At 44.5% G+C, this 26165-nt stretch overlaps 1 protein-coding gene across 19 annotated transcripts in view; it reads left to right on the forward strand.

Annotated features, from left to right (window-relative positions):
• Positions 1-26165, forward strand: part of ADGRL3 (adhesion G protein-coupled receptor L3) — a 948965-nt gene that overhangs the window by 640781 nt on the left and 282019 nt on the right. For all 19 annotated transcript variants that reach the window (XR_012220302.1, XR_012220289.1, XR_012220304.1 and 16 more), the window contains exons 20-21: positions 5725-5893; positions 25983-26108. Coding sequence is in view for 15 of the 19 variants with exons in the window: in XM_073545473.1 (XP_073401574.1) it covers positions 5725-5893; positions 25983-26108 (295 nt within the window). In the remaining 4 variants the exon portion in view is untranslated. The remainder of the gene's footprint in view (positions 1-5724; positions 5894-25982; positions 26109-26165) is intronic.

The following is a 26165-nucleotide window of genomic DNA, read 5'->3' on the forward strand; positions in this document are numbered from 1 at the left end:
GCGGCCTTAAACGCAAATGTGAAACTAGCCTTATATAGACAGGTGTGTGCCTTTATAAATCAAGTCCGATCAGTTTAACTAAACACAGCTGGACTCCAATGAAGGAGTATAACCAATTCAAGGAGGATCACAAGGAAATAGATAGCACATAACTTAAATATGAGTGTCTGAATACTTATGACCATGTGAGATTTAAGCTTTTCTTTTGAAATAAAGATCAGTCAAGATGGCGTGCAGAGTGTACATTCATGAGAAAAAAAAGAACTTTTTTGAATTTACCAAATGGCTGCAATGAAACAAAGAGTGAAAAATTTAAAGGGGTCTGAATACTTTCCGAACCCACTGTATACACTCTTCTAGATTTTATGTTTTTATCATGTTAATGTACATTTATTAGTTTCATAACTTGGATTTTGGATCATATTGTACTAGCCAAAACAATATGATAAGGTGATTCAGAGATATGCAACAGAAGACTTACCTGTTGTTGAGCCTAGGCCTAGAGGATGAACTTAAAGGGAATCTTTCAGCAGATTTTTGCTATGTAATCTAAAGACAGCAGGGGGTAGAGACTGAAACACAGAATTCAGGGATTTGCCACTTGTCAAAGTGTGTGCTGTTATTTACTAACTGTGAAGGATTTATCACTAAGACATTAACCTTGCCGGACTACATCAGTCCGGCACTGCCCCCTACTGTGATAAGCAACTCACTGTCTATGGACACCTAAAAGCTCTGATTGTGTCAGAATGGCTGCACCTAGCAATCTGAGTGATGCATCAATGGATTCAGCTTCTCTTTCCTACATAACACTGCTCTCAGATGAGGTAGCAAAAACCTGCTAACAGAATCCCTTTAAAGGAGTATGCAACTTTTAAAAATATGTTGCAATAGCTTTAATATTTAAAAATAATAACTTTACTAATGTGTATTAAATTGCATTTAACTTTCCCTAATATGAAACACTGCTTTCCCATCACAAGATTACCTGTCCGATATTTGTCACTACTGCGGCAGCGGACGCGGCCGAGCAGGCGCCTCCACGCCGATGGCGAGTGGCGGGCGTCTGATGGGAAAATCTGTCTTCACTGATTACAGATTTGACCTCAGAATTGAGAATTTTGAGATTGATCAGTTCTGGGGGAAAAAGAAACAAATTTCTCTGATAAGATATATTACAAAGTTTCTTATTTTCATGTGTCCTATTGATTTATAAAATATAAATTAAAATGGTTACTCTTTAACCCCTTTCTGCCATCCGACGTACTGTCCCGTCCATGGGACCTGGGCCCCTATGCCCATGGACGGGATAGTACATCGGCGCGATCAGCGGCGCCCACGTGGTGAGCGCCGCTGATCGCGGCCGGGTGTCAGCTGATTATCACAGCTGACACCCGGCACAATGTGTCACGGACCGCCCCCGACACGTTAACCCCTTGCACACCGCGATCAAACATGATCGCGGTGTACCGGGGGTTAAAGGGAAGCATCGGCAGGGAGGGGGCTCCCTCCGTGCTTCCCTGAGCCCCCCACGGCAGCGCAATATGCAGCGCTGCTGCGGGGGGCTCCTTTCCTCCAGGCCCCCGAATCCAAGATGGCGACGGGGGCCTTCGGGGGCCATGAGGAAGCCTTCTGCAGTGCCTGTGTCAGATCGCTGATCTGTCACAGTGATCTGTGATGTGACAGATCAGCGATCTGTCACAGGACAGTGATGTCCCACCTGGGACTATTTAATAAAGTAAAAAAAAAAAATAAAAAAAAGTGTTAAAATAATAAAAAAAAAAAAAAAAAAAAAAAAAAAAAAAAAAAAAAAAAAAAAATAGCCAAATAAATTAGAAAAAAAAAAAAAAAAATTCCCCCAATAAATCCATTTTTTGGAAATAATAAAAAAAAAAATCAATAAAAGTACACATATTAGGTATCGCCGCGTCCGTAATGACCCGCCCTATAAAACTGTCCCATTAGTTAACCCCTTTAGCGAACCCCTTAAAAAATAAAAATGAAGCAAAAAATAATGATTTATTATCATACCGCCAAACAAAAAGTGTAATAACGCGCGATCAAAAAGACGCATATAAATATCCATGTTACCGCTGAAAACGTCATCTTGTCCCGCAAAAAACGAGCCACCACACAGCATCATCAGCGAAAAAAGAAAAAAGTTATAGCTCGCAGAATAAAGCGATGCAAAAATAATTATTTTTTATATAAAATAGTTTTCATTGCATAAAACCGACAAAAACATAAAAAAACGACCTAAATGAGGTATCGCTGTAACCGTACTGACCCGAAGAATAAAACCGCTTTATCAATTTTACCGCACACGGAACGGTGTAAACGCACCCCCCCAAAAGAAATTCATGAAACGCTGGTTTTTGTTCATTCTGCGTCCCAAAAATAGGAATAAAAAGCGATCAAAAAATGTCACGTGCCCGAAAATGGTACCAATAAAAACGTCAACTCGTCCCGCAAAAAATAAGACCTCACATGACTCGGTGGGTCAAAATACGGAAAAATTATAGCTCTCAATATGTGGTGATGCAAAAACTATTTTTACAATAAAAGCGTCTTTTAGCGTGCGACAGCTGCCAAATATAAAAACCGCCATAAATAGTAAATCAAACCCCCCGATATCACCCCCTTAGTTAGGGAAAAATAATAAAATTTAAAAAAAAAAGTATTTATCTCCATTTTCCCATTAGGGTTAGGGTTAGGGCTAGGGGTGTGTTGGGGTTAGGGTTGGAGTTATAATTGGGGGGTTTCCACTGTTTGGGCACATCAGGGGCTCTCCAAATGCAACATGGCATCTGATCTCAATTCCAGCCAATTCTGAGTTGAAAAAGTCAAATGGTGCCCCTTCCCTTCCAAGCTCTGCTATGCGCCCAAACAGTGTTTTACCCCCACATGTAGGGTATCAGCCTACTCAGGACAAATTGCCAAACAATTTTTGGGGTCCAATTTCTCCTGTTACCCTTAGGAAAATAAAAAATTGGGGGCAAAAATATCATTTTTGTGGAAAAAAATGATTTTTTTATTTTCACGTCCGAGTGTTATAAACTTCTGTGAAGCACTTGGGGGTTCAAAGTGCTCACCACACATCTAGATAAGTTCCGTGGGGGGTCTAGTGTCCAAAATGGGGTCACTTGTGGGGAGTTTCAATAGTTTAGGTACATCGGGGGCTCTCCAAACGCACATGACACCCGCAGACCATTCCATCAAAGTCTGCATTCCAAAACGTCACTGCTTCCCTTCCGAGCCCCGACGTGTGTCCATACAGTAGTTTTCTCCCACATATGGGGTGTCAGCGTACTCAGGCCAAATTGGACAACAACTTTTGGGGGTCCAATTTCTCCTGTTACCCTTGGGAAAATGAAAAAATTGGGGACTAATTGATCATGTTTGTGGAAAAAATACGATTTTTTTATTTTCATGCCCTGGCATTATAAACTTCTGTGAAGCCCTTGGGGGTTCAAAGTGCTCACCTCACATCTAGATAAGTTCCTTAGTGGGTCTAGTTTTCAAAATGGGGTCATTTGTGGGGGGTTTCCACTGTTTAGGTACATCAGGGGCTCTCCAAAGGCAACATGACACCCGCAGACCATTCCATCAAAGTCTGCATTCCAAAACGTCACTACTTCCCTTCCGAGCCCCGACGTGTGCCCATACAGTAGTTTTCTCCCACATATGGGGTATCAGCATACTCAGGACAAATTGGACAACAACTTTTGGGGTCCAATTTCTCCTGGCACCCTTGGGAAAATAAAAAAATGGTGACTAAAAGATCATGTTTGTGGAAAAAATACGAATTTTTTATTTTCACGCCCGGGCATTATAAACTTCTGTGAAGCACTGGGGGGGTCAAAGTGCTCACCACACATCTAGATAAGTTCCATAGGGGGTCTAATTTCCAAAATGGTGTCATTTGTGGGGGGTTTCCACTGTTTTGGTACATCAGGGGTTTTCCAATCGCAACATGATGTCCGATCTCAATTCCAGCCAAAAAAGTCAAATGGCGCTGCTTCCCTTCCGAGCTCTACCATGCGCCCAAATAGTGGTTTACCCCCACATGTGGGGTATCAGCGTACTCAGGACAAATTGCACAATAACTTTTAGGGTCCTGTTACCCTTGGGAAAATAAAAATTGGGGTGAAAAGATCATTTTTGTGGAAAAAATGATTTTTTAATTGTACCGCTGTACGTTATAAACTTCTGTAAAGCCCTTGTGGGTTCAAAGTTCTCACCACATATCTAGATAAGTTCCTTGGGGGGGTCTAGTTTCCAAAATGGGGTCACTTGTAGGGGGTTTCCACTGTTTAGGTACATCAGGGACTCTCCAAACGTGACATGGCGTCCAGTCTGAATTCCAGCCAATTTTGCATTGAAAAAGTCAAACGGCGCTCCTTCCATTCTGAGCTCTGCCATGCACCGAAACTGGTTCCCCCCCACATATCAGGTATCTGCGTACTCAAGACAAATTGCACAATAACTTTTGCAGTCCAATTTCTCCTGTTACCCTTGGTAAAATAAAAAAAATTGAACCTGAAGTATTTTTTTTATGAAAAAAAGTTAGATGTTCATTTTTTTTAAAATATTCAAAAAAATTCCTGTGACGCACCTAAAGGGTTAATAAACTTCTTGAATGTGGTTTTGAGCACCTTAAGGGGTGCAGTTTTTAGAATGGTGTCACTTTTGGGTATTTTCTATCATATAGACCCCTCAAAGTGGCTTCAAATGTGATGTGATCCTAAAAATAAAATGGTGTTGTAAAAATGAGAAATCGCTGGTCAACTTTTAACCCTTATAACTTCCTAACAAAAAAAAATTTTGGTTCCAAAATTGTGCTGATGTAAAGTAAACATGTGGGAAATGTTAGTTATCAAGTTTTTTGTGTGCTGTATCTCTGTGATTTAAGGGCATAAAAATTCAAAGTTGGAAAATTGCGAAATTTTCAAAATTTTCGCCAAATTTCCGTTTTTCTCACAAATAAACGCAAGTTATTTGAATGAAATTTTACCACTAACATGAAGTACAATATGTCACGAGAAAACAATGTCAGAATCACCGGGATCCATGGAAGCATTCCAGAGTTATGACCTCATAAAGGTACAGTGGTCAGAATTGTAAAAATTGGCCCGGTCATGAACGTGCAAACCACCCTTGGGGGTGAAGGGGTTAAGCCTATAACTGATAGTGGGCATGTTCTGACTTGGAGGAAGAAGAAATAAAAGGAAGTTTAATGACACAAATCATGGGAGATGCTGGTTCCCTGCTCTAAGAAACCGTCCATTTTGCATCTCTTAGACAAAATGTTAGAGTATAAAAGAAGTGTCTAGGTAAATTGGATTCAGTTATGATTTTTTTTCTAACCAGTCTTCCAAAATGGCTAAGGACAAGGATTTGGTTGGTGTTTGAATAGGAGCTGATCTACAGTACTTAGAAGTTTCCACTACATAGTGTAATGAGGGGAACAATTCTGCTCTGCATAGTCTTTATATCTAGCTGTTGCCAAAGCTGGTAAGAACTGATGGGTATGGGTGGCAGGAGGCAGACCTCAATGATTTGATATTGATGTCCTATCCAAATGATAGGTCATCAATATACCTGTAATGAAAACTCCATTTACACCAGTAGTGTACAATGTATGTTATTTTAAGCTTTTTGTTTTATTTTTTAAATATGTGATATTACAAAAATTAACATTGTATTTGTTATATTCTTTTTCAGATCATGGGTAATAGGTGCAATAGCCCTCCTATGCTTGCTGGGGTTGACTTGGGCTTTTGGACTTATGTATATAAATGAAAGTACAGTCATCATGGCATATTTGTTCACTGTTTTCAACTGTCTTCAGGGAATGTTCATATTCATTTTCCACTGCGTACTTCAAAAGAAGGTAAATTAAACATTTATTTCATTCTTACTCTATGTTTCTTTTAATATTTTTTCACTGTGTAATAATTAGCAGATCCGTCACCAGATTTTACAATACAAATGGCACAAATTATAAAATAAATCTGTTAGACCTGATGAGGCGCTGGTGTACTAATCTTGAGTTTAAATTTTCAGAAAAAAGTGTTAACCAGCCATTTTATAAGTTGAGGATCCAAGAATAGCACTTCTGAGCATCCGCGCTGCTTTAGTGATAAGCATTCTTCAGAAATCCATATAAATCTTTCAAGTTCTTTATTATATGTACTACAGAAACTACGCGTTTCGAGGTGACAAACCGCACCTCTTCTTCAGGTTAAGGTACAGAGTTCTGTACTGTAACCTGAAGAAGAGGTGCGATTTGTCACCTCGAAACGCGTAGTTTCTGTAGTACATATAATAAAGAACTTGAAAGATTTATATGGATTTCTGAAGAATGCTTATCACTAAAGCAGTGCGGATGCTCAGAAGTGCTTTTCTTGGATCCTCAACTTATGATACGAGCTCTGCAGCAGCTATACGACTGCAACAAACGTTGAGAGAGGTTGTGTCTGAACACAACCCATAAAGGGTGAGTACTCCAGAGTACTTTTATATTTTAATTGATTTATACCAGGTGAAGCCCTATGTCTGCGCCCCCGCCCTTGTTTTCTCTTAACCAGCCATTTTGGAATGGATCTCCAGTCTTTATCCAGCTACCCTGATTGACAGCTCAGCAGTATCCTGCTTCCTCACTGCGGCTGAAATATCATATTGCTCAAGTACAAGCTGTAGCTTGTCAGTTAGGCTCGGTGGCCGAAGATGGAATACACTAAGCCTCTTGAGTTCTTTAGATAGGTACATAAAACATACATTTTAATTTTAGGATTATAGAGCAACACTAGCATAAGTACACCAACCTCATCAAGGACTACATTTGGATACAGCAGGCATTATGAAAACAATTATTGTCATGGTCACGTGTGTCAGGACGCAGATGATACCGCAAGGCGGACCCATAACACACGTGACCCTGGATACACCGCCTCCAGTGGGGCGCATTTAAATAATAAAACGTGCAGGTGGATACGCCGCCTCCACCTGGCGAATTTAGGTATTACACGTTATACAATAATCAGATAATAAAGGGGGGAACCTGGGTAACTTTAACAATGGTGGGCCCTGCGATAGGGAATGGGGAAATGGAGACCTCCTAAGCTCCCCTGAGCCAGTGTCCCTGCACTCCTAACATTCCCTATACAGGCTCCGCACCTGTCGCCGCACGCGAACCTTAACCCCTTGCTCGCCCTGACCCTAAACCCTCACTAGGGAATGGGTCGGTGCGGAGACTAATCCCACCACTGCACTAATAACACACATGAGGAAAGAGACAATACAGGGGGAACACCACTTAGCTTTGCTCTGTTGCGTGCGCTCCTAGCAACAGATCCCACCACCTGCGTGCATCTTCTCCTCCACCTGGATCCATCACCTTAGTGCAGCCTTGGAGCAGAGACCACCACCAGTTGCTGCTGCTTAGAAACAGAGTCCCCAAGATGAGTCCAGCTTCTGCCACGAAGTCGAGCATGCTTGAGTCCAGCTCAGCAGCCAAGTCCCACATGGTGAGTGCCACTCTCCATAGTCACCACTCCACCAGTCCATGCATACACTACCCGCCGACACCATCACTGCGACCCCACCACGCCATGCCAGCCCTTCATCCAGACACCATAGCTGAAACACATCCCCCCTGGCTAAGCAGCGCAGGACTCCTCTCCAGCTCCATCCTTCCACCAGGCTCTCCAACTCAGAATGAACACAATCTCACAATATCACAGGCAGTGATTGCACACCCTTAGCACACCTTTATAGGGTGTCACACCTGATACATAATTAAGTGCACAAAAAACCTAAAGTGCGATACCACTAACCACCACCACCGGGGACAGTCAAGACACCTTGGAACTTTCCAAAGTAAAAAAAGTTCACCCAGTGCAATTTAAAACTGTCAGGTCATGACAGTACCCCCTCCTTAATGAGGGGCCTCTGGACCCTCAAGACCACCCCTCATTAGGGAAACACCTACAGCGGGGACGCCCAGATCCTGAGTTCACCCCACCATTACCTGACATTTCAGGTTTATGACAAACGCACCGCTGGCATTGGCAATAAAGTTTATTTTGGAGGCACCACTCATCTCCACAGCGCCGACCTGGGGAACGAGTTTATGTATGTGTATGTTTGTTTGTTATGAGCTGATCAGGCTCCACAACACACTTCCACAAGATGTTTTTTGGTGGCACCATACACGCTCGTTCACACACAGGTCCGGACCTGAACGTTTATTGCATACATTCGTTTGTCATAATTGGTGAACTCATTCTGAACTAGACAGCAGAGGTGTCCCCCTGCATCACCACACTCACACCCCCGCAATTCACCAAGGGGTCACCACCCTCCAACCCTCATCACCATGAGGTCTGCGCCTCCAGGGTTGGTTAATGGCGAGGGTTGAGATTTGTCCCTACTCCCCCGCAGCACACCTGCTGCACACACCAGGAGGAGAAGGGGACGGGAAATGGAGGAAATATAGAAATATACACTCGCTGGTCGCCTCCACACAACCAGGAGGGCGGCTTCTTCGATGGTATAGAAGATATGGCATAAACCCCGCGGACTATCACACCAGTCAGCTCACCACAGGGGCGTACCCCTTCACCTCGGGGAATACCAGGCAGCTCCGTGGGGCACCAGTCCTCCCACCTGCCTGGGTGCGCCCGTATGCATGAACCAGTCCCGCTCCCCAGCAGCGACTCTAGGGGCTTTAGTACCAGAGCCGCAGGAATATGGAGGAAAATATATACATTCACTGGTCGCCTCCACACGACCAGGAGGGGCGGCTTCTTCGATGGTATAGAAGATATGGCATAAACCCCGCGGACTATCACACCAGTCAGCTCACCACAGGGGCGTACCCCTTCACCTCGGGGAATACCAGGCAGCTCCGTGGGGAACCATTCCTCCCACCTGCCTGGGTGCGCCCACATGCATGAACCAGTCCCGCTCCCCAGCAGCGACTCTAGGGGGCTTTAGCCAGACCGCAGCCGCCATTTTTTTTGATTTTCTGGTTAGCTGAGCAGAGGCCCCAGACCCTGATAACTGCTGCTGCAGCGGCTCTAACACACCATGCCGCTCCCCACTCACCTCAGTGAGTCCCGGCAGCAATTACTAACAGGTCTCCACATGGCCAAAGCTCAACAGAAAAAAAAAACTGTAGGGCCTGTGATAATGTCATGGTCACGTGTGTCAGGGCGCAGATGATACCGCAAGGCGGACCCATAACACACGTGACCCTGGATACACCGCCTCCAGTGGGGCGCATTTAAATAATAAAACGTGCAGGTGGATACGCCGACTCCACCTGGCGAATTTAGGTATTACACGTTATACAATAATCAGATAATAAAGGGGGAACCTGGGTAACTTTAACAATGGTGGGCCCTGCGATAGGGAATGGGGAAATGGAGACCTCCTAAGCTCCCCTGAGCCAGTGTCCCTGCACTCCTAACATTCCCTATACAGGCTCCGCACCTGTCGCCGCACGCGAACCTTAACCCCTTGCTCGCCCTGACCCTAAACCCTCACTAGGGAATGGGTCGGTGCGGAGACTAATCCCACCACTGCACTAATAACACACATGAGGAAAGAGACAATACAGGGGGAACACCACTTAGCTTTGCTCTGTTGCGTGCGCTCCTAGCAACAGAGCCCACCACCTGCGTGCATCTTCTCCTCCACCTGGATCCATCACCTTAGTGCAGCCTTGGAGCAGAGACCACCACCAGTTGCTGCTGCTTAGAAACAGAGTCCCCAAGATGAGTCCAGCTTCTGCCACGAAGTCGAGCATGCTTGAGTCCAGCTCAGCAGCCAAGTCCCACATGGTGAGTGCCACTTTCCATAGTCGCCACTCCACTAGTCCATGCAGACACTTCCCGCCGACACCATCACTGCGACCCCACCACGCCATGCCAGCCCTTTGTCCAGACACCATAGCTGAAACACATCCCCCCTGGCTAAGCAGCGCAGGACTCCTAACCAGCTCCATCCTTCCACCAGGCTCTCCAACTCAGAATGAACACAATATCACAGGCAGTGATTGCACACCCCTAGCACACCTTTATACGGTGTCAAACCTGATACATAATTAAGTGCACAAAAAACCTAAAGGGCGATACCACTAACCACCACCGGGGACAGTCAAGACACCTTGGAACTTTCCAAAGTAAAAAGAGTTCACCCAGTGCAATTTAAAACTGTCAGATCATGACAATTATCTTCTAAAAGAAATGTCTACTTACGGTGGGGAGTCTTTAGAGGTGCTTTACAGAATGTACATGAATGTTGCACCTACAGTACTCAGACTTCAGAATCAATTAGACTAAATCCATCTTGTCACTGGAGCCCATGTGGAAAGAGAAAATATTTCCCCAACTTGCGAGACTACTCTGTATGTCCTGTTGATTTGAGTGTAATAACACAGAACGAAAAAGTATTGAAGAAACTTTTCACCACTAGAAATGCTTTTCATTTGAAAGCAAAAGCAAACAAAGTACGCATAATTGGTCCCGCCGCTTCCAGAGCAACCATATCTACAAAACTGTCTCATTATTTAACTCATTCATTGAACACCGTAAAGAAGTTAGATAAAAAAAATAAGCCATGAATATAGCTTTTTCATCATACTGAAAAATAAAATAAAAAGTGGCCAAAAGTCATAAATTAGAAAAATGGTATCACTAAAGGCATCATATTAGCTGGGAAAAAAAACAAACAAACCCTGGTAAAAAAAATAATACGAGGATGTAAGACCAAGTGTGCATTAGTGTAAAAATGTAGCAAAACACAAACAACATATATAAATGTGGTATCACTGTGATCATACTGACTAGAATTATAAAGTTTTTTTTAATCACTTTTACCGACCAATCAATGACATAAAAAAGGTAAAAAAAACCCCAATTCATAAATTTCTTCACTCTGCCTCCCAAAAATCTGAAAAATAGCGATAAACAAAATGCTTTCTTGTCCAAAATGGTACCAGTAAAATCTTCAACACTTCCTACTAAAAAAGCTCCTACACAGCTCTTTGGCAGAAAAATTAAAAAAAAAGCTCAGACTGTGGTGTTGTAAAAATAAATACATTTTTGTAAAAAAGTGTTGTAGTGTATAAAAATATCAAAATATAAAAAAACTGTACAACCCTGGCATTGCAGGAATTGCACTGACCCGAAGTATAATGGATACAGCATACAATATGTTCTCATGGCGCAATAAATTTCACATGTTTCTTCACCCGGATTGGATGCTGCTCCTCTTCATTTTTTGTTACCACCAGATCATAGGTCAGACGGCGTCCACAGTGCCTCCATCTGCCTCATTATAGGGAATCTTTCGCTTTAGGTTCCGTGTGAATCACATATTTCAGAGATTTACACTGAAATCCCGGTGTAAGCGTTCAGCGCAGAGCGTAGGATAACTGTGCGACAATTCTTACTGCAATCTTTGGGAGACAGAATGAAAAAAAATCAACAGCAGGTGAAGAATTGGTTTTATTAATTTTTTACGTTGTTCCTCATGCGGTAAAAGTGATTAGGCGATTTTATTCTTCGGGTTGGTGCGATTACAGCGATACCTGATTTAGGCTGGTTTCACATTTGCGTTTTTTAGGCTAGTTTCACACTTGCTTTTTTTTGCAGCGCGTTTTTCCCGCAAAAAAACGCATTGAAAAAACGCATACATAAGCATACAACTGCTGCGTTTTTTCAAGCATTTTTATGAGCATGCATGAAAAAAACGCAGCGTTTTTATGCGTTTGTATGCGTTTTTAGCGCGTTTGCGTTTTTTTCCAACATTTTTAGGTGGCCCCTCACACTACCCAAACCATGACTTTACTAACCCTAACCCTGACCCTAACCCTAACCCTGACCCTAACCCTAAACCAAATCATACTTAACCCTAACCCAAACCCTAAACCCTAACTAACCCTAACCCTAACCCTAACCCTGACCCTAACCCTGACCCTAACCCTAACCCTTAACAAAACCATACCTAACCCTAACCCTGACCCTAACCCTTAACAAAACCATACTTAACCCTAATCCTGACCCTAACCCTGACCCTAACCCTTAACCAAACCATACTTAACCCTAACCCTGACCCAAAACCCAACCCTAACCCTGACCCTGACCCTAACCCTAACCCTAAACCCCCTTAACTAACCCTAACTCTAACCCAAACCCCTAAATTCCATGGTTAAAAAAAAAAAACGCATATGCAAAAAAACGCTTACATGAGCATGCCAGTGCGCACATATGCGCATCCATAGGCTATAATGGCCATTTTTAGCGCAAAACGTGCGCATGCGCTTTTTTGCAGGGCCAAAAAATGCAACATGATGCGTCTGGAAAATCCAATCGCACACCCCAAAAAAACGCAGCGCATGAAAATCGCATACATGCGCTTACAAGCGCGCAGGTATGCGCACCCATGTTAAATATAGGGGAAAAAACGCATGCGCAGGTTAGCGTTTTTTTCCAGCGCTAAAAAACGCAAATGTGAAACCAGCCTTAGCGCTGGAAAAAAAACGCATATGTGCGCATGCGTTTATTCCCCTATATTTAACATGGGTGCGCATACCTGCGCGCTTGTAAGCGCATGTATGCGATTTTCATGCGCTGCGTTTTTTTGGGGTGTGCGTTTGTATTTTCCAGACGCAGCATGTTGCATTTTTTGGCCCTGCAAAAAAGCGCATGCGCACATATGCACACGTTTTGCGCTAAAAATGGCCATTATAGCCTATGGATGCGCATATGTGCGCACTGGCATGCTCATGTATGCGTTTTTTTGCATATGCGTTTTTTTTTTTTAACCATGGAATTTAGGGGTTTGGGTTAGAGTTAGGGTTAGTTAAGGGGGTTTAGGGTTAGGGTTAGGGTCAGGGTCAGGGTTGGGGTTTGGGTCAGGGTTAGGGTTAAGTATGGTTTGGTTAAGGGTTAGGGTCAGGGTTAGGGTCAGGATTAGGGTTAAGTATGGTTTGGTTAAGGGTCAGGGTTAGGGTTAGGGTTAGGGTCAGGGTCAGGGTTAGGGTTAAGTATGGTTTTGTTAAGGGTTAGGGTCAGGATTAGGGTTAAGTATGGTTTGGTTAAGGGTTAGGGTCAGGGTTAGGGTTAGGGTTAGGGTTAGGGTCAAGTATGGTTTTGTTAAGGGTTAGGGTCAGGGTTAGGGTCAGGATTAGGGTTAAGTATGGTTTGGTTAAGGGTTAGGGTTAGGGTCAGGGTTAGGGTTAGGGTCAGGGTTAGGGTTAGGGTTAGGGTCAAGTATGGTTTTGTTAAGGGTTAGGGTCAGGATTAGGGTTAAGTATGGTTTGGTTAAGGGTTAGGGTCAGGGTTAGGGTTAGGGTTAGGGTCAGGGTCAGGGTTAGGGTTAGGGTTATGGTCAGGGTCAGGGTTAGGGTTAAGTATGGTTTTGTTAAGGGTTAGGGTTAGGGTCAGGGTTAGGGTTAGGGTTAGGGTTAGTTAGGGTTTAGGGTTTGGGTTAGGGTTAAGTATGATTTGGTTAAGGGTCAGGGTTAGGGTTAGGGTTAGGGTCAGGGTCAGGGTTAGTAAAGTCATGGTTTGGGTTACTGTGAGGGGCCACCTAATGTTGGAAAAAAAACGCAAACGCGGTAAAAACGCACTAAAAACGCATACAAACGCATAAAAACGCTGCGTTTTTTTCATGCATGCTCATAAAAATGCTTGAAAAAAACGCAGCAGTTGTATGCTTTTGTATGCGTTTTTTCAATGCGTTTTTTTGCGGGAAAAACGCGCTGCAAAAAAAAGCAAGTGTGAAACTAGCCTTATATTGGTTTTTATGTTTGGCTGCTGTCGCACACTAAAAGACGCTTTTTATTGCAAAAAAATAGTTTTTGCATCACCAAATTTTGAGAATTTTTTCATATTTTGGCCTATAGTTAAGCCCTTTGACGTTGAGTGAGACGCATTTAATCATGGAGGATATAAACTGAATAAGTATGCCAATGTAGACTCACCAAGGCTAAAGAGAGGAGGTAAAGTCTTGAGATGCATTAGGTCACCTTTAGGATCAAAAGTTCTGAAAATGTGAAGAGGGAAGGTAAAAACAAAGGAGTGGATGTCAGAGACACCGCACTGCACTTGCTCATAGAGCCAGTGCGCGTGTCCTGAGTACAGAAGCAGTGCTAAAAGATACCTGTGGAGCGGGCAGCAGAGGTGACCATGCGTGCTTCAGGCTAATAGTGTCAGGGTCCAGTCAGCGCTGGAAAGTAAAGAGGCATAGGACCTGCGGACACTGAAACTGAATAGTCTGCACGGGACCTATGGTCATGTGACAGCAAGGGGGCGGGGCTTAGCGTCCTGTATTCAGATAGGACAGGACACCACACAACAACTCAGAGTCAGGCAAAACAGAGGTCACAGCAGTACGGGCAAACGAGGTACAGAGGGACAAACAGATGGGTAGTCAGACAGAGCCAAAGGTCATACACAAGAGGGCGGTGCGGTACCAAGGGGACGAGCAGAGAGGAGTCGGGTCACAAGCAGAGAGTCATACACGAGAGGTAGCGCAGTACAAGAGGGTCAGGCAGAACTCGTAACAGGGACAGAACCAGATCACAACCGAATAAGCAAGCAAGTTATCAGGCACAAGGCACACGTATACAAGAGGTCACTTAACTCAAAGCGAAATCCCGTCCTGGATCATGACAGTGGAAACATGCGTTGACATCTGACAAATAACAGATAAGAGTATCAAATATGTAGAAAAACATCACTTCAAGGAATTGTCAGGGCCGGCCCGAACGTATAGGCGAACTAGGCGGCCACCTAGGGCGCCAACCCAAAGGGGGCGCCAGAGAAAAAATAGAAAAAATTATAAAAAATCTTTTCAAAAGGCAAAAAGTTTTAGGGATGGAAAGAAAAGTGTACATATTTAAGGGCAAATATGACACAAGAGAGGTTGGTTGGGTTGGCAACAATTTCTAGAATGGAATCTGAAGTTGCTAAACAAATTAATCTCGGTGACTTAGTGTCATTCTTTTCAAAAAAAAGGCAAGGAAACAAAAATTTTAATTACCTATGGTCGTTTTTGTTTTGTGTTATTGATTACTTTGTATATATTTGTCCTATGCAACTTCTCAGAAGATTAAAACGTTAGGAGAGAGTTAATTAATTATTGTTGTTGTGGTTTATTTTGCTCCTAAATTTATATCCCAAGTTTTCATCTACTGCCAAGAATAGTAGGGGCGCAACAAAATAGTTTTGCCTAGGGCACCGTAATCTCTCAGGCCGGCCCTGGGAATTGTTTAACCTAAAATTCCTAACTCCTAGTGAAATCTGAACAACAACAAAGTATGTGCTCAGGATTTCCATGGGAGCAATGGGGTAGCCTCCAGGCTCCCTGGAAATTGAGGGAACCAAAACTATTATAGCAAGCAGCAATTCAGATAAGTGATAACGGGGAGGCAAGTTCCAGCAACTAAATGGTTAATCTTATATTCATGTGGGCCGAATTATAAAGCAGTACAAAACTTATATATGATATCCCTATACTGCCACAGTGGAAACCCAAAATTCAGAGAAAAAATTGAGACTTTGTGTAATTCATAATGGGTCTTGTCTGATGGGTGGTGAAGTGGGCTAAAGGGAGTTTGGTCTTCCTTGTTTCTTTTGACTTGTTTGCCACAGTGGGGAGGGGAAGGTGATGGTAATCTTAGTCTCCAGTCTGAGATATCTGGAAGTGGAATGTTTAAAGATTTGCAGAAGAGGGCAAGTCACTATGAGCTTTCATGGATGCTGATCGCTCCTCTACCCTAGCTGTGAGAGAGAACTGGAATCCCCATAAATAGATGTTGTGATGCTCCTGTAGAGTGGATAGAAGGGGCTAAGATGTTGCCTTTTTTGCAATGTTATCCATGATAATTCTGGGAATAGCTGGAAAGTGAATTGTTTATAGTCCATGTTTCACATTGTGCTTGCCTTGTAGACAAGCTTTAGTAGCAAAGTCGTGAACGCAGCATATAATGTCACGTGGTAAGGCTGAGGATCCCTTTGGCCTTTGAGCATGGTTAACCCTTATTTGGCTTAATTTCGTTAGTGTTTGGAAGGTTTAGGATTCTATTGAAGGTGGATTCCAAAATTTTTGGGAGGTCCTAATTTCCCTCTTGTTTGAGAAGGCCCCTTAATTGGATATTTTTACATCATTCTCTATTATCGAGGTCCAATTATTGCTAATTAGCAGCACTAAGAGCTTCTGCCTGGGTGGACACGGATTCCTGGAGTAGAGTCAAATATTAAGTGTGTCTTCATGGGCTCCTTCTTATGACCCTACACGTTCCACAATGAAATGTCATGGTCACGTGTGTCAGGACGCAGATGTTTCCGCAAGGCGGACCCATAACACACGTGACCCTGGATACACCGCCTCCAGTGGGGCGCATTTAAATAATAAAACGTGCAGGTGGATACGCCGCCTCCACCTGGCGAATTTAGGTATGACACGTTATACATACAATAATCAAATAATAAAGGGGGAACCTGGGAAACTTTAACAATGGTGGGCCCTGCAATAGGGAATGGGGACATGGAGACCTCCTAAGCTCCCCTGAGCCAGTGTCCCTGCACTCCTTACATTCCCTATACAGGCTCCGCACCTGTCGCCGCACGCGTACCTTAACGCCCTTGCTCACCCTGACCCTAAACCCTCACTAGGGAATGGGTCGGTGCGGAGACTAATCCCACCACTGCACTAATAACACACATGAGGAAAGAGACAATACAGGGGAAACACCACTTAGCTTTGCTCTGCTGCGTGCGCTCCCAGCAACAGAGCCTACCACCTGCGTGCGTCTTCTCCTCCACCCGGATCCATCACCATAACAGGATCCTTCACCTTAGTGCAGCCTTGGAGCAGAGTCCACCACCAGTTGCAGCTGCTTAGAACCAGAGTCCCAAGGATGAGTTCAGCTTCTGACACGAAGTCGAGCATGCTTGAGTCCAGTTCAGCAGCCAAGTCCCACATGGTGAGTGCCACTCTCCATAGTCACCACTCCACCAGCCCATGCAGACACTTCCCGCTGACACCATCACTGCGACTCCACCACGCCATGCCAGCCCTTCGTCCAGACACCATAGCTGAAACACGTCCCCCCTGTCTAAGCTGCGCAGGACTCCTCACCAGCTCCATCCTTCCTCCAGGTTCTCCCACTCAGAGTGAACACAAACTCACAATATCACAGCAGTGATTGCACACCCCTAGCACACCTTTATAGGGTGTCACACCTTATCCATAATTAAGTGCACAAAAACCTAAAGTGCAATACACCTAACCACCACCGGGGACAGTCAAGACACCCTGGAACTTTCCAAAGTAAAAAAAGTTCACCCAGTGCTTTTAATACCGCCAGATCCAACACTGGATCATGACAGTACCCCCTTCTTAATGAGGGGCCTCTGGACCCTCAAGACCACCCCTCATTAGGGAAACACCTACAGCGGGGAAGCCCAGACCCTGAGTTCACCCCACCATTACCTGACACTTCAGGTTTATGACAAACGCACCGCTGGAATTGGCAATAAAGTTCATTTTGGAGGCACCACTCATCTCCACAGCGCCGACCTGAGGAACGAGTTTATGTATGTGTATGTTTGTTTGTTATGAGCTGATCAGGCTCCACAACACACTTCCACAAGATGTTTTTTGGTGGCACACATACACGCTCGTTCACACACAGGTCTGGACCTGAACGTTTAGTACACACATTCATTTGTCAAAAAATTGGTGAACTCATTCAGGACCTGATCACAGAGGCGTACTCCTGTGTCACCACACTCACACCCCCGCTATTCACCCAGGGATCACCACCCTCCAACCCTCTTCACCATGAGGTCTGCGCCTCCCAGGGTTGGTTTAATGGCGAGGGTTGAGATTTGTCCCTACTCCCCCGCAGCACACCTGCTGCTCACACCAGGAGGAGAGGGAATGCATATGGAGGAAATATACACTCACTGGCCGCCTCCACACGGCCAGGAGGGGCGGCTTCTACGGTGGTATTCGAAGACCTGGCGTAAACCCCGCGGACTCTACATCAGTCTGCTCATCACTGGAACGCACCCCTTCACCTAGGGGAACACCAAGCAGCTCCATGGGGCACCATTCCTCCCACCTGCCAGGGTACGCCCACGTGCATGAGCAAGTCCCGCTCCCCAGCAGCGACTCCAGGGGCTTTTGCCAGACCCGCAATTTGCCAAAGCCGCCATTTTAATTTCCTGGTTACCTGAGCAAAGGCCCCAGACCGTGATAACTGCTGCTGCAGCGGCTCTAAACACCTTGCCGCTCCCCACTCACATCAGTGAGGCCCGGCAGCAATTACTCAGCGGTCTCCACATGGCCAAAGCTCACCAGAAAAAAAACTGTAGGGCCTGTGATAATGTCATGGTCACGTGTGTCAGGACGCAGATGTTTCCGCAAGGCGGACCCATAACACACGTGACCCTGGATACACCGCCTCCAGTGGGGCGCATTTAAATAATAAAATGTGCAGGTGGATACGCCGCCTCCACCTGGCGAATTTAGGTATTACACGTTATACATACAATAATCAAATAATAAAGGGGGAACCTGGGAAACTTTAACAATGGTGGGCCCTGCAATAGGGAATGGGGACATGGAGACCTCCTAAGCTCCCCTGAGCCAGTGTCCCTGCACTCCTTACATTCCCTATACAGGCTCCGCACCTGTCGCCGCACGCGTACCTTAACGCCCTTGCTCACCCTGACCCTAAACCCTCACTAGGGAATGGGTCGGTGCGGAGACTAATCCCACCACTGCACTAATAACACACATGAGGAAAGAGACAATACAGGGGAAACACCACTTAGCTTTGCTCTGCTGCGTGCGCTCCCAGCAACAGAGCCTACCACCTGCGTGCGTCACCATAACAGGATCCTTCACCTTAGTGCAGCCTTGGAGCAGAGTCCACCACCAGTTGCAGCTGCTTAGAACCAGAGTCCCAAGGATGAGTTCAGCTTCTGACACGAAGTCGAGCATGCTTGAGTCCAGTTCAGCAGCCAAGTCCCACATGGTGAGTGCCACTCTCCATAGTCGCCACTCCACCAGCCCATGCAGACACTTCCCGCTGACACCATCACTGCGACTCCACCACGTCATGCCAGCCCTTCGTCCAGACACCATAGCTGAAACACGTCCCCCCTGGCTAAGCTGCGCAGGACTCCTCACCAGCTCCATCCTTCCTCCATGCTCTCCCACTCAGAGTGAACACAAACTCACAATATCACAGCAGTGATTGCACACCCCTAGCACACCTTTATAGGGTGTCACACCTGATTCATAATTAAGTGCACAAAAAACCTAAAGTGCAATACACCTAACCACCACCGGGGACGGTCAAGACACCCTGGAACTTTCCAAAGTAAAAAAAGTTCACCCAGTGCTTTTAATACCGCCAGATCCAACACTGGATCATGACATGAATTTAATAATTTAATATCCTGACAAACACAGCGATCTCGGATCTGCATGTAGGTTTCACCTACTAGATGAGGGCCCCAAAATCCTCCTTAGTAGAAATTTTTGTAAGTCGGCATGTATTGCCTCAGGAATAGAGGGTCTTAAAGAATAATTAGTAATGGAAGAAGGGTGTGTGCACACGCTGCGGATTCTGCTGCGGTTCCGCAGTGAATTTGGCCACTGCGGGTCCGCAGCAGTTTTTGCTGCGGTGTACAGTACCATTATTCCCTATGGGAATAAAAAACCGCTGTGCAGACAGTGCAGATTTTTCCACACGGTTTTCCTGCGGTTTTGAAACCGCAGAAAGAATTGACATGTCAATTCTTTCTGCAGATTCCGCTGCGGTTTGCCATCTCCTACATTGTGGAGATGAAAAACCGCAGGGCAGAACCGCAGGCCAATCCGCAGGTAAAACCACAGGTCTTTTGACCTGCAGATTTACCTGCAGTTTTTACAAAATCCGCGCGGCCAAATCCGCACCCCAATCCACAGAGTGTGCACGTACCCGAAACGGAGCCAAGGTTACTGTTCCCTGACTCCGATTTCTCCACAAGGCCTAAGCGCCCCGTCACAAATAGCGACACACCAGCGATCCCGACAATGATACGTTCTTGTCAGGATCGCTGCTGTGTCGCTACATGATCACTGGTGAGCTGCCAAACAGGCAGCTTCACCAGCGATCAGCACCAGCGACACGCGGTTAACAAGCGACGCACGTCGCTTAGTTACCCGCAGTGTATCTTAGTTACCAGCGCGCTGATGCAGGGAGCTGGTAGCCAAGGTACACATCGGGTTTGTAAGGGGCGCGTGGCACTTAGAAACCCTATGTGTACCTTGGTTACCAGCTCCCTGCATCAGCTTTACACATCGGGTTTCAAGGCGCCATGCTCCCCTTAGAAATCTGACGTTTACCTTAGTTACCAGCGGCAGCTTGCTGGTCTCTGGTCTCCCGCCTGTCACACGCAGTGATGCGTGCTGGCCAGCGGGAGACCAGTGACAAAAAAAATGTCCATACATTTCCACAGCGATCAGCGATACCCGGCAGGGGGGGCGGTCGCTGATCGCTGTCACACACAGCGATCTCGCTGGTGAGATCGCTGTTGTGTCACAAACTATGTGTGACGGGGGCTTAAGAAGGATGGGGTAGCCCCTAGGTCTCCTGGGGACGTCAGTTTGGTTTGCAGAGGTAAGAGTGTCCTTGTTTGCGCCCTTTTATTGGAGTCTGTGGTTTAGGAGGTATATTGGAATCAAGAGATTTTGCTGCTATAGGGTTTCCAGTAGTTTCTGTTGAAGATAGACAGATTTCTGTTATAGGGAGTTTGTCCGATGATGGGTTAAATTCTGGAGCTGAGGGAGAGAGATTTGAGGTAAGTATCACTGTCTCAGGGTCCCCCTGCTGAGAAGCTAGATCATACGTTTGGTGGGTTGTTGGATCGGTAATATTTGCAGTGTAAGAAGACGATAAAGTTCCAAGATTGTCCTGAGAAAAGTTTGGTGGCGCACCAGAAGTGCGTGTGGACCAACCTGTTTGGAGGAGTGCTTTGGCGTAAGTGATTCCCCACTTTGAGAGTTGTCAGGTCTACGGAGAAAGTTGTCTAAAGTCCCAGAATTAGTTAGCCCCTTAACCACCGGAGTTTTTTTTGGTTTTGCTTTATTTGTTTTTCGCTCCCTTTCTTCCCAGAGCCATAACTTTTTTATTTTTCCATCAAGGAAAAATGGAGGAAGGCTTGTTTATTGCTGGACGAGTTGTACTTTTGAACGACACCAGAGGTTTTACCATGTCATGTAACAGACAACGGGAAAAAAAATCCAAGTGCTGTGAAATTGCAAAAAAAGTGCAATCCCACACTTTTTTTGTTTGGCTTTTTTACTAGGTTCACTAAATGCTAAAACTGACCTGCCATTATGATTCTCCAGGTCATAACGAGTTCATAGACACCAATCATGTGTAGGTTCTTTTTTAATCAAGCGGTGAAAAAAAAAATCCAAACTTTGTTAAAAAAAAAATTGCGCCATTTTCCGATACTTGTAGCGTCTCCATTTTTCGTGATCTCGGGTTGGGTGACGGCTTATTTTTTGCAACCGAGCTGATGTTTTTAATGATACCATTTTGGTGCAGATATGATGTTTTGATCGCCCATTATTGCATTTTAATGCAATGTTGCGGCAACCAAAATAACGTAATTCTGGCATTTTTACTTTTTTTCTCGCTATGCCCTTTAGCTATCATGTTAATTCTTTTTTTTACATTGATAAAACGTGGCAATACCAAATATGTGTTTGTTTGATTTTATTTTTATTGTTTTATTTTGAGTAGGGCAAAGGGGGGTGTTTTAAACTTTTTATATATATATTTTAAAAAACATTTTTTTTTTTTACTTTTGGCATGCTTCAATAGTCTCCTTGGGAGACTAGAAGCTGCCACTACCTGATCGGCTCTGCTGCATAGAGTTGATGAGCAGATTGCTTCTATATAGCAGATTTACTCACTTGCTATGAGCGCCGACCACTGGGTGGCGCTCATAGCAAGCCGGCACTGACAAACATAGAGGTCTCCAGGAGATCGCAGGTTGTCATGCCGACACACCAGTGACCCATGATCTTGTGACGCTGGTCACTGGTGAACGTATTTCCGGCAAATGTTAAATGCTGCTGTCAGCTGACATGTCCTGGGAAAGATGTGGGCTCACCACAGGAGCCAACATCAAAGGGAGGGAGTCCGACATCGGCGTACTATTACGCCCGATGTTGGAAAGGGATTAATTAGGTCTGCAGAGATCCAGTTATTTTTCCCAAATGTCTTTTTCCCCATTAGTTCTGGGTTAGGCATAGTCCGTGGCCCCTCTTATTTTTTGTTGCCGGGTAGTAAATTTAGTGTCCTACATGTCTATTTTCTCTTGCATGTGGATATTCCTGTGCTTTATTTAGGGACTGTATAGTAGAGTGGGGTATAATGAAGACCACTAAAGTGTTGTCACAGTTTGTGTAGATACAATCACTTCTACTTGGAAATAAAGATGAGGTTACATGAATAGGCCACTTGATGTCAGCAGAGAGCTAGAGAAGAGCGCTCTATAATAAGGGAAAAAATGTAGGCCTTTTCAACACTATAAGTAATACTGTATATTATAAGATGGTCAGAAAGTTTGAATACAGGAGAACCCCCAACTAAAACTGCACCTCAGCATCTGCAGTATTCTCCTTAGTGGTTAGGAGGGCTTTTGGGATGCCGCTCTTCAGGATAGCACTCCTAGATGACTGTTTTTTCCAGTAAAGGGTTAACTCCTTTAGCGTTTTATTATTTGCAGAGCATAAGGGTGTGTGCACACGCTGCGGATCCGCAGCAGTTTCTGCTGCTGTGTACAGTACCTTTATAATCAATGGAAAATGAAATCCACAGTGCGGAATTTTCCGCGTGGATGTTAATTCTTTGTGCGGATTCTGCAGCGGTTTGGTACCTGCTCCATGACAGGAGTCAAACCACAGGGGAAACCCGCAGGCTAAACTGCAGAAAATCTGCAGATATCCCGCAGGTCTTTTGACCTGCGGTTTTACCTGTGGATTTCCACAAATCCGCACGGAAAATTTTGCAGCAGAATCCGCAACGTGTGCACACACCCTAAGGCTGTTTAAGAAGAAAATGCAGTCAGCTCAGCCAGGCGGTAAGTGAAGTCACTGAGGTATAAGGCTATGTGCACACGCTGCGGATTCACCAGCGGATATTTCCCTGCCGTTTGCCACCTGGACAATGGAGGAGGTGGCAAACCGCAGCGGAATCCGCGGAAAGAATTGACATGTCAATTCTTTCTGCGGATTTAAAACCGCAGCTTTTCCGCAGTGAAAAAACCGCAGCATGTGCACAGCAGAATGTAAGTCCCATAGACTTACATTGTACTGTACACTGTCTGCAGAACTGCTGCAGATCCGCAGAGGCCAAAACCGCAGCATGTGCACAGCGGATTGTAAGTCCCATAGACTTACATTGTACTGTACACTGTCTGCAGAACTGCTGCGGATCCGCAGAGGCCAAAACCGCAGCATGTGCACAGCGGAATGTAAGTCCCATAGACTTACATTGTACTGTACACTGTCTGCAGAACTGCTGCGGATCCGCAGAGGCCAAAACCGCAGCATGTGCACAGCGGATTGTAAGTCCCATAGACTTACATGGTACTGTACACTGTCTGCAGAACTGCTGCAGATCCGCAGCGTGTGCGCATAACCTTAGGGGGAGGGAGAGCTGCCAGGCAGCGCAAGACCTCAGTGTGACAGGGCAGGAGTGTGCTCAGATAGGAAATGGAGCTAAGTGGAATCTCCGCTGCTGTGGGTGATCATTGGTTTATAATTCAGGCTGGGAGATGTGGGCCCCAGACCAGGCAGGAAGCCCGGACACCCTCCAACAGGCAGCAGCCCAGAGAGAATCAAAGCAGATGAGGCTCAGCTTTATGTTCGACAGATCTTCATGCAGCTGCACTGAGCACAAGCACCAAGATGGCCGCTGCAACTTTTCCCACCTGCTGCTTCACCAGGTCAAAGTCTCCCCTGTCACGACCTGAGGGACGCCTGATCTCACAGCTCCACCATTTCCCCACTCACTCAGGATGCTTAGAATAGTTTTTGAGACCCCAGTGAGTGGATCTTATCCAGGATATTGTATAGGATATACAGAGGTCAGCTCAGACACGTCCTCTCAGGTCCACAGCATAACCATGCCCCATCTTTTGATTTTTTTTTATCATTATTTTTGATTTTTTTTAAAAATTATTTTTACAATTATTTAAAAAAAAAAAAAAAAAATTTTTTTAGCTTTTTTGCTTTGTCCCACTATGGAACTATTTTTTTTTTTTGCAAGCTTATCGCTTCTATAGTATGTAGTATGGGGATGCATCCGCTTTTACATATATAAAAACATGACATAAAATGTATAAGCAAATAACAATAATGATAATGAACATATTTGTAACAAACATGCCAATCTAATTGAATTCTCATTTGAAAACTAAAATGTATCACAATAAATACTCTTCTATTCTTTAAAAAAGACAAAAAGAAAAAAAAAAACTTTTGAGAAAAAAACATTTGAAAATATTTTTTGGACAAAAAAAAAACTTTTGAAAAAAGAAAAAACTTTCGAGAAAAAAAACCTTTGGGGGGAAAAATGACTACAAAAATATTATTTTTTCCTCCTTTCTCTCGAAAATAACATACAATAAAAAATGGGAGAAAAGACATGTATATGCAGTATGCATATATTAGTCTATTAGGCCTTTGTTGATGCGATTATCTGGTAATCCTAATATTTACTATATATTTTCCTACATATTATTTTTGTTTGTACCTACTCATGGCTCAGTGGTTAGCATTGCAGCGCTAGGTCCAAATCCCACCAAGGACAACATTCCCACCAAGGACAACATCTGCAAGGAGTTTGTATGTTCTCCCCGTATTTGCGTGGGTTTCCTCCGGGTTCTCCGGTTTTCTCCCACACTCCAAAGACATACATATGGGGAATCTAGATTGTGAGTTCCAATAGGGACAGTGCCAATAATGTCTATAAAGGCGCTGTATAAATGAGAAAAATAAATAAGGTGGCAGTCACATGGTCATGTATAGTCTAATGTGACGGGTAACAGATTGTTTTTTACACCCATGATATTAGATCATGCAGACACCTGAGTCTCTTCGAGTGCAAGGCCACCCCACAAAGTACGGGCACCATATTTCCATCCCACTTCACAAGGCCAGACTGAGTCCTACAAAAATTTTATGCGTTAATATGTTAGCCAAAATCTATAGGCTAGCAACTTTATTATCATGTCCTAATCATCTTGTGAATACTTAAAGCACCACTTCAGTGGGTTTTTTTATTGCACCTCTGGAGTGGTGCTTTAATTGTAAGCCCCTGCCCGTCTCATATTCACCTGTTGTCCCCTTCATTCTTTTCCAGCGTTGCTCCGGTCCGTCTCAGGTGAAAAGTGACCTTCCAGCGCGCTCCAGTGTCTGCTGGAGCGCGTCAGAGGCCACTTTTCAGTACAAGTCTATGAGAGCTTCATTCTGGCGCTCAGAGACTAATATTGAGAGCTTGTGATGTAACTTGTGACTTCCGTCTGTCAGAAGTTACGAGCTCAAGATGACGCCGTGGGACCGGAACGGCAATCGGTAAAAGGTGAATCCGCTGGCAGGTGAGTATAAGAACGGGGGCTCCTATTTAAAGCTCCACTTCAGTGCTGAAACAAAACGCTAAAGTGGTGCTTTGAACTTTGTATTATGACGTATTCCAAAAGCTGAAATTTAGTTTGAGGCATCAATGCCCAAAACACTTCTGTTCATGATATGGTTAAAAGCCAAATTACTGTAATGAAACAAAAAAAAAACTTCCTTTATGTGCAAATGTCACATGTTAATTTGCAGTTTCAAATGTCAGGTAATACCTAGTAATCGGTGTTAAACATTTTTGCTTCTGCTCTTTATAGGTGCGTAAAGAATATGGCAAATGTTTACGAAATCATTGCTGTAGTGGGAAAAAAATGGAAAACTCAGTTGGTTCAACCAAGACATCAAATTCTCAACCTGCTGGAAGATATTCCACTGGAACACAGGTAATTGATTATAAATCAAAGAAACATTTTACACATTTCACTATTTTTCCCAAATTC

This window comes from Dendrobates tinctorius, unplaced genomic scaffold (assembly GCF_039654945.1).
Source record: "Dendrobates tinctorius isolate UK_male_01 unplaced genomic scaffold, ASM3965494v1 ptg000011l, whole genome shotgun sequence".
Classification (NCBI taxonomy): domain Eukaryota; kingdom Metazoa; phylum Chordata; class Amphibia; order Anura; family Dendrobatidae; genus Dendrobates; species Dendrobates tinctorius.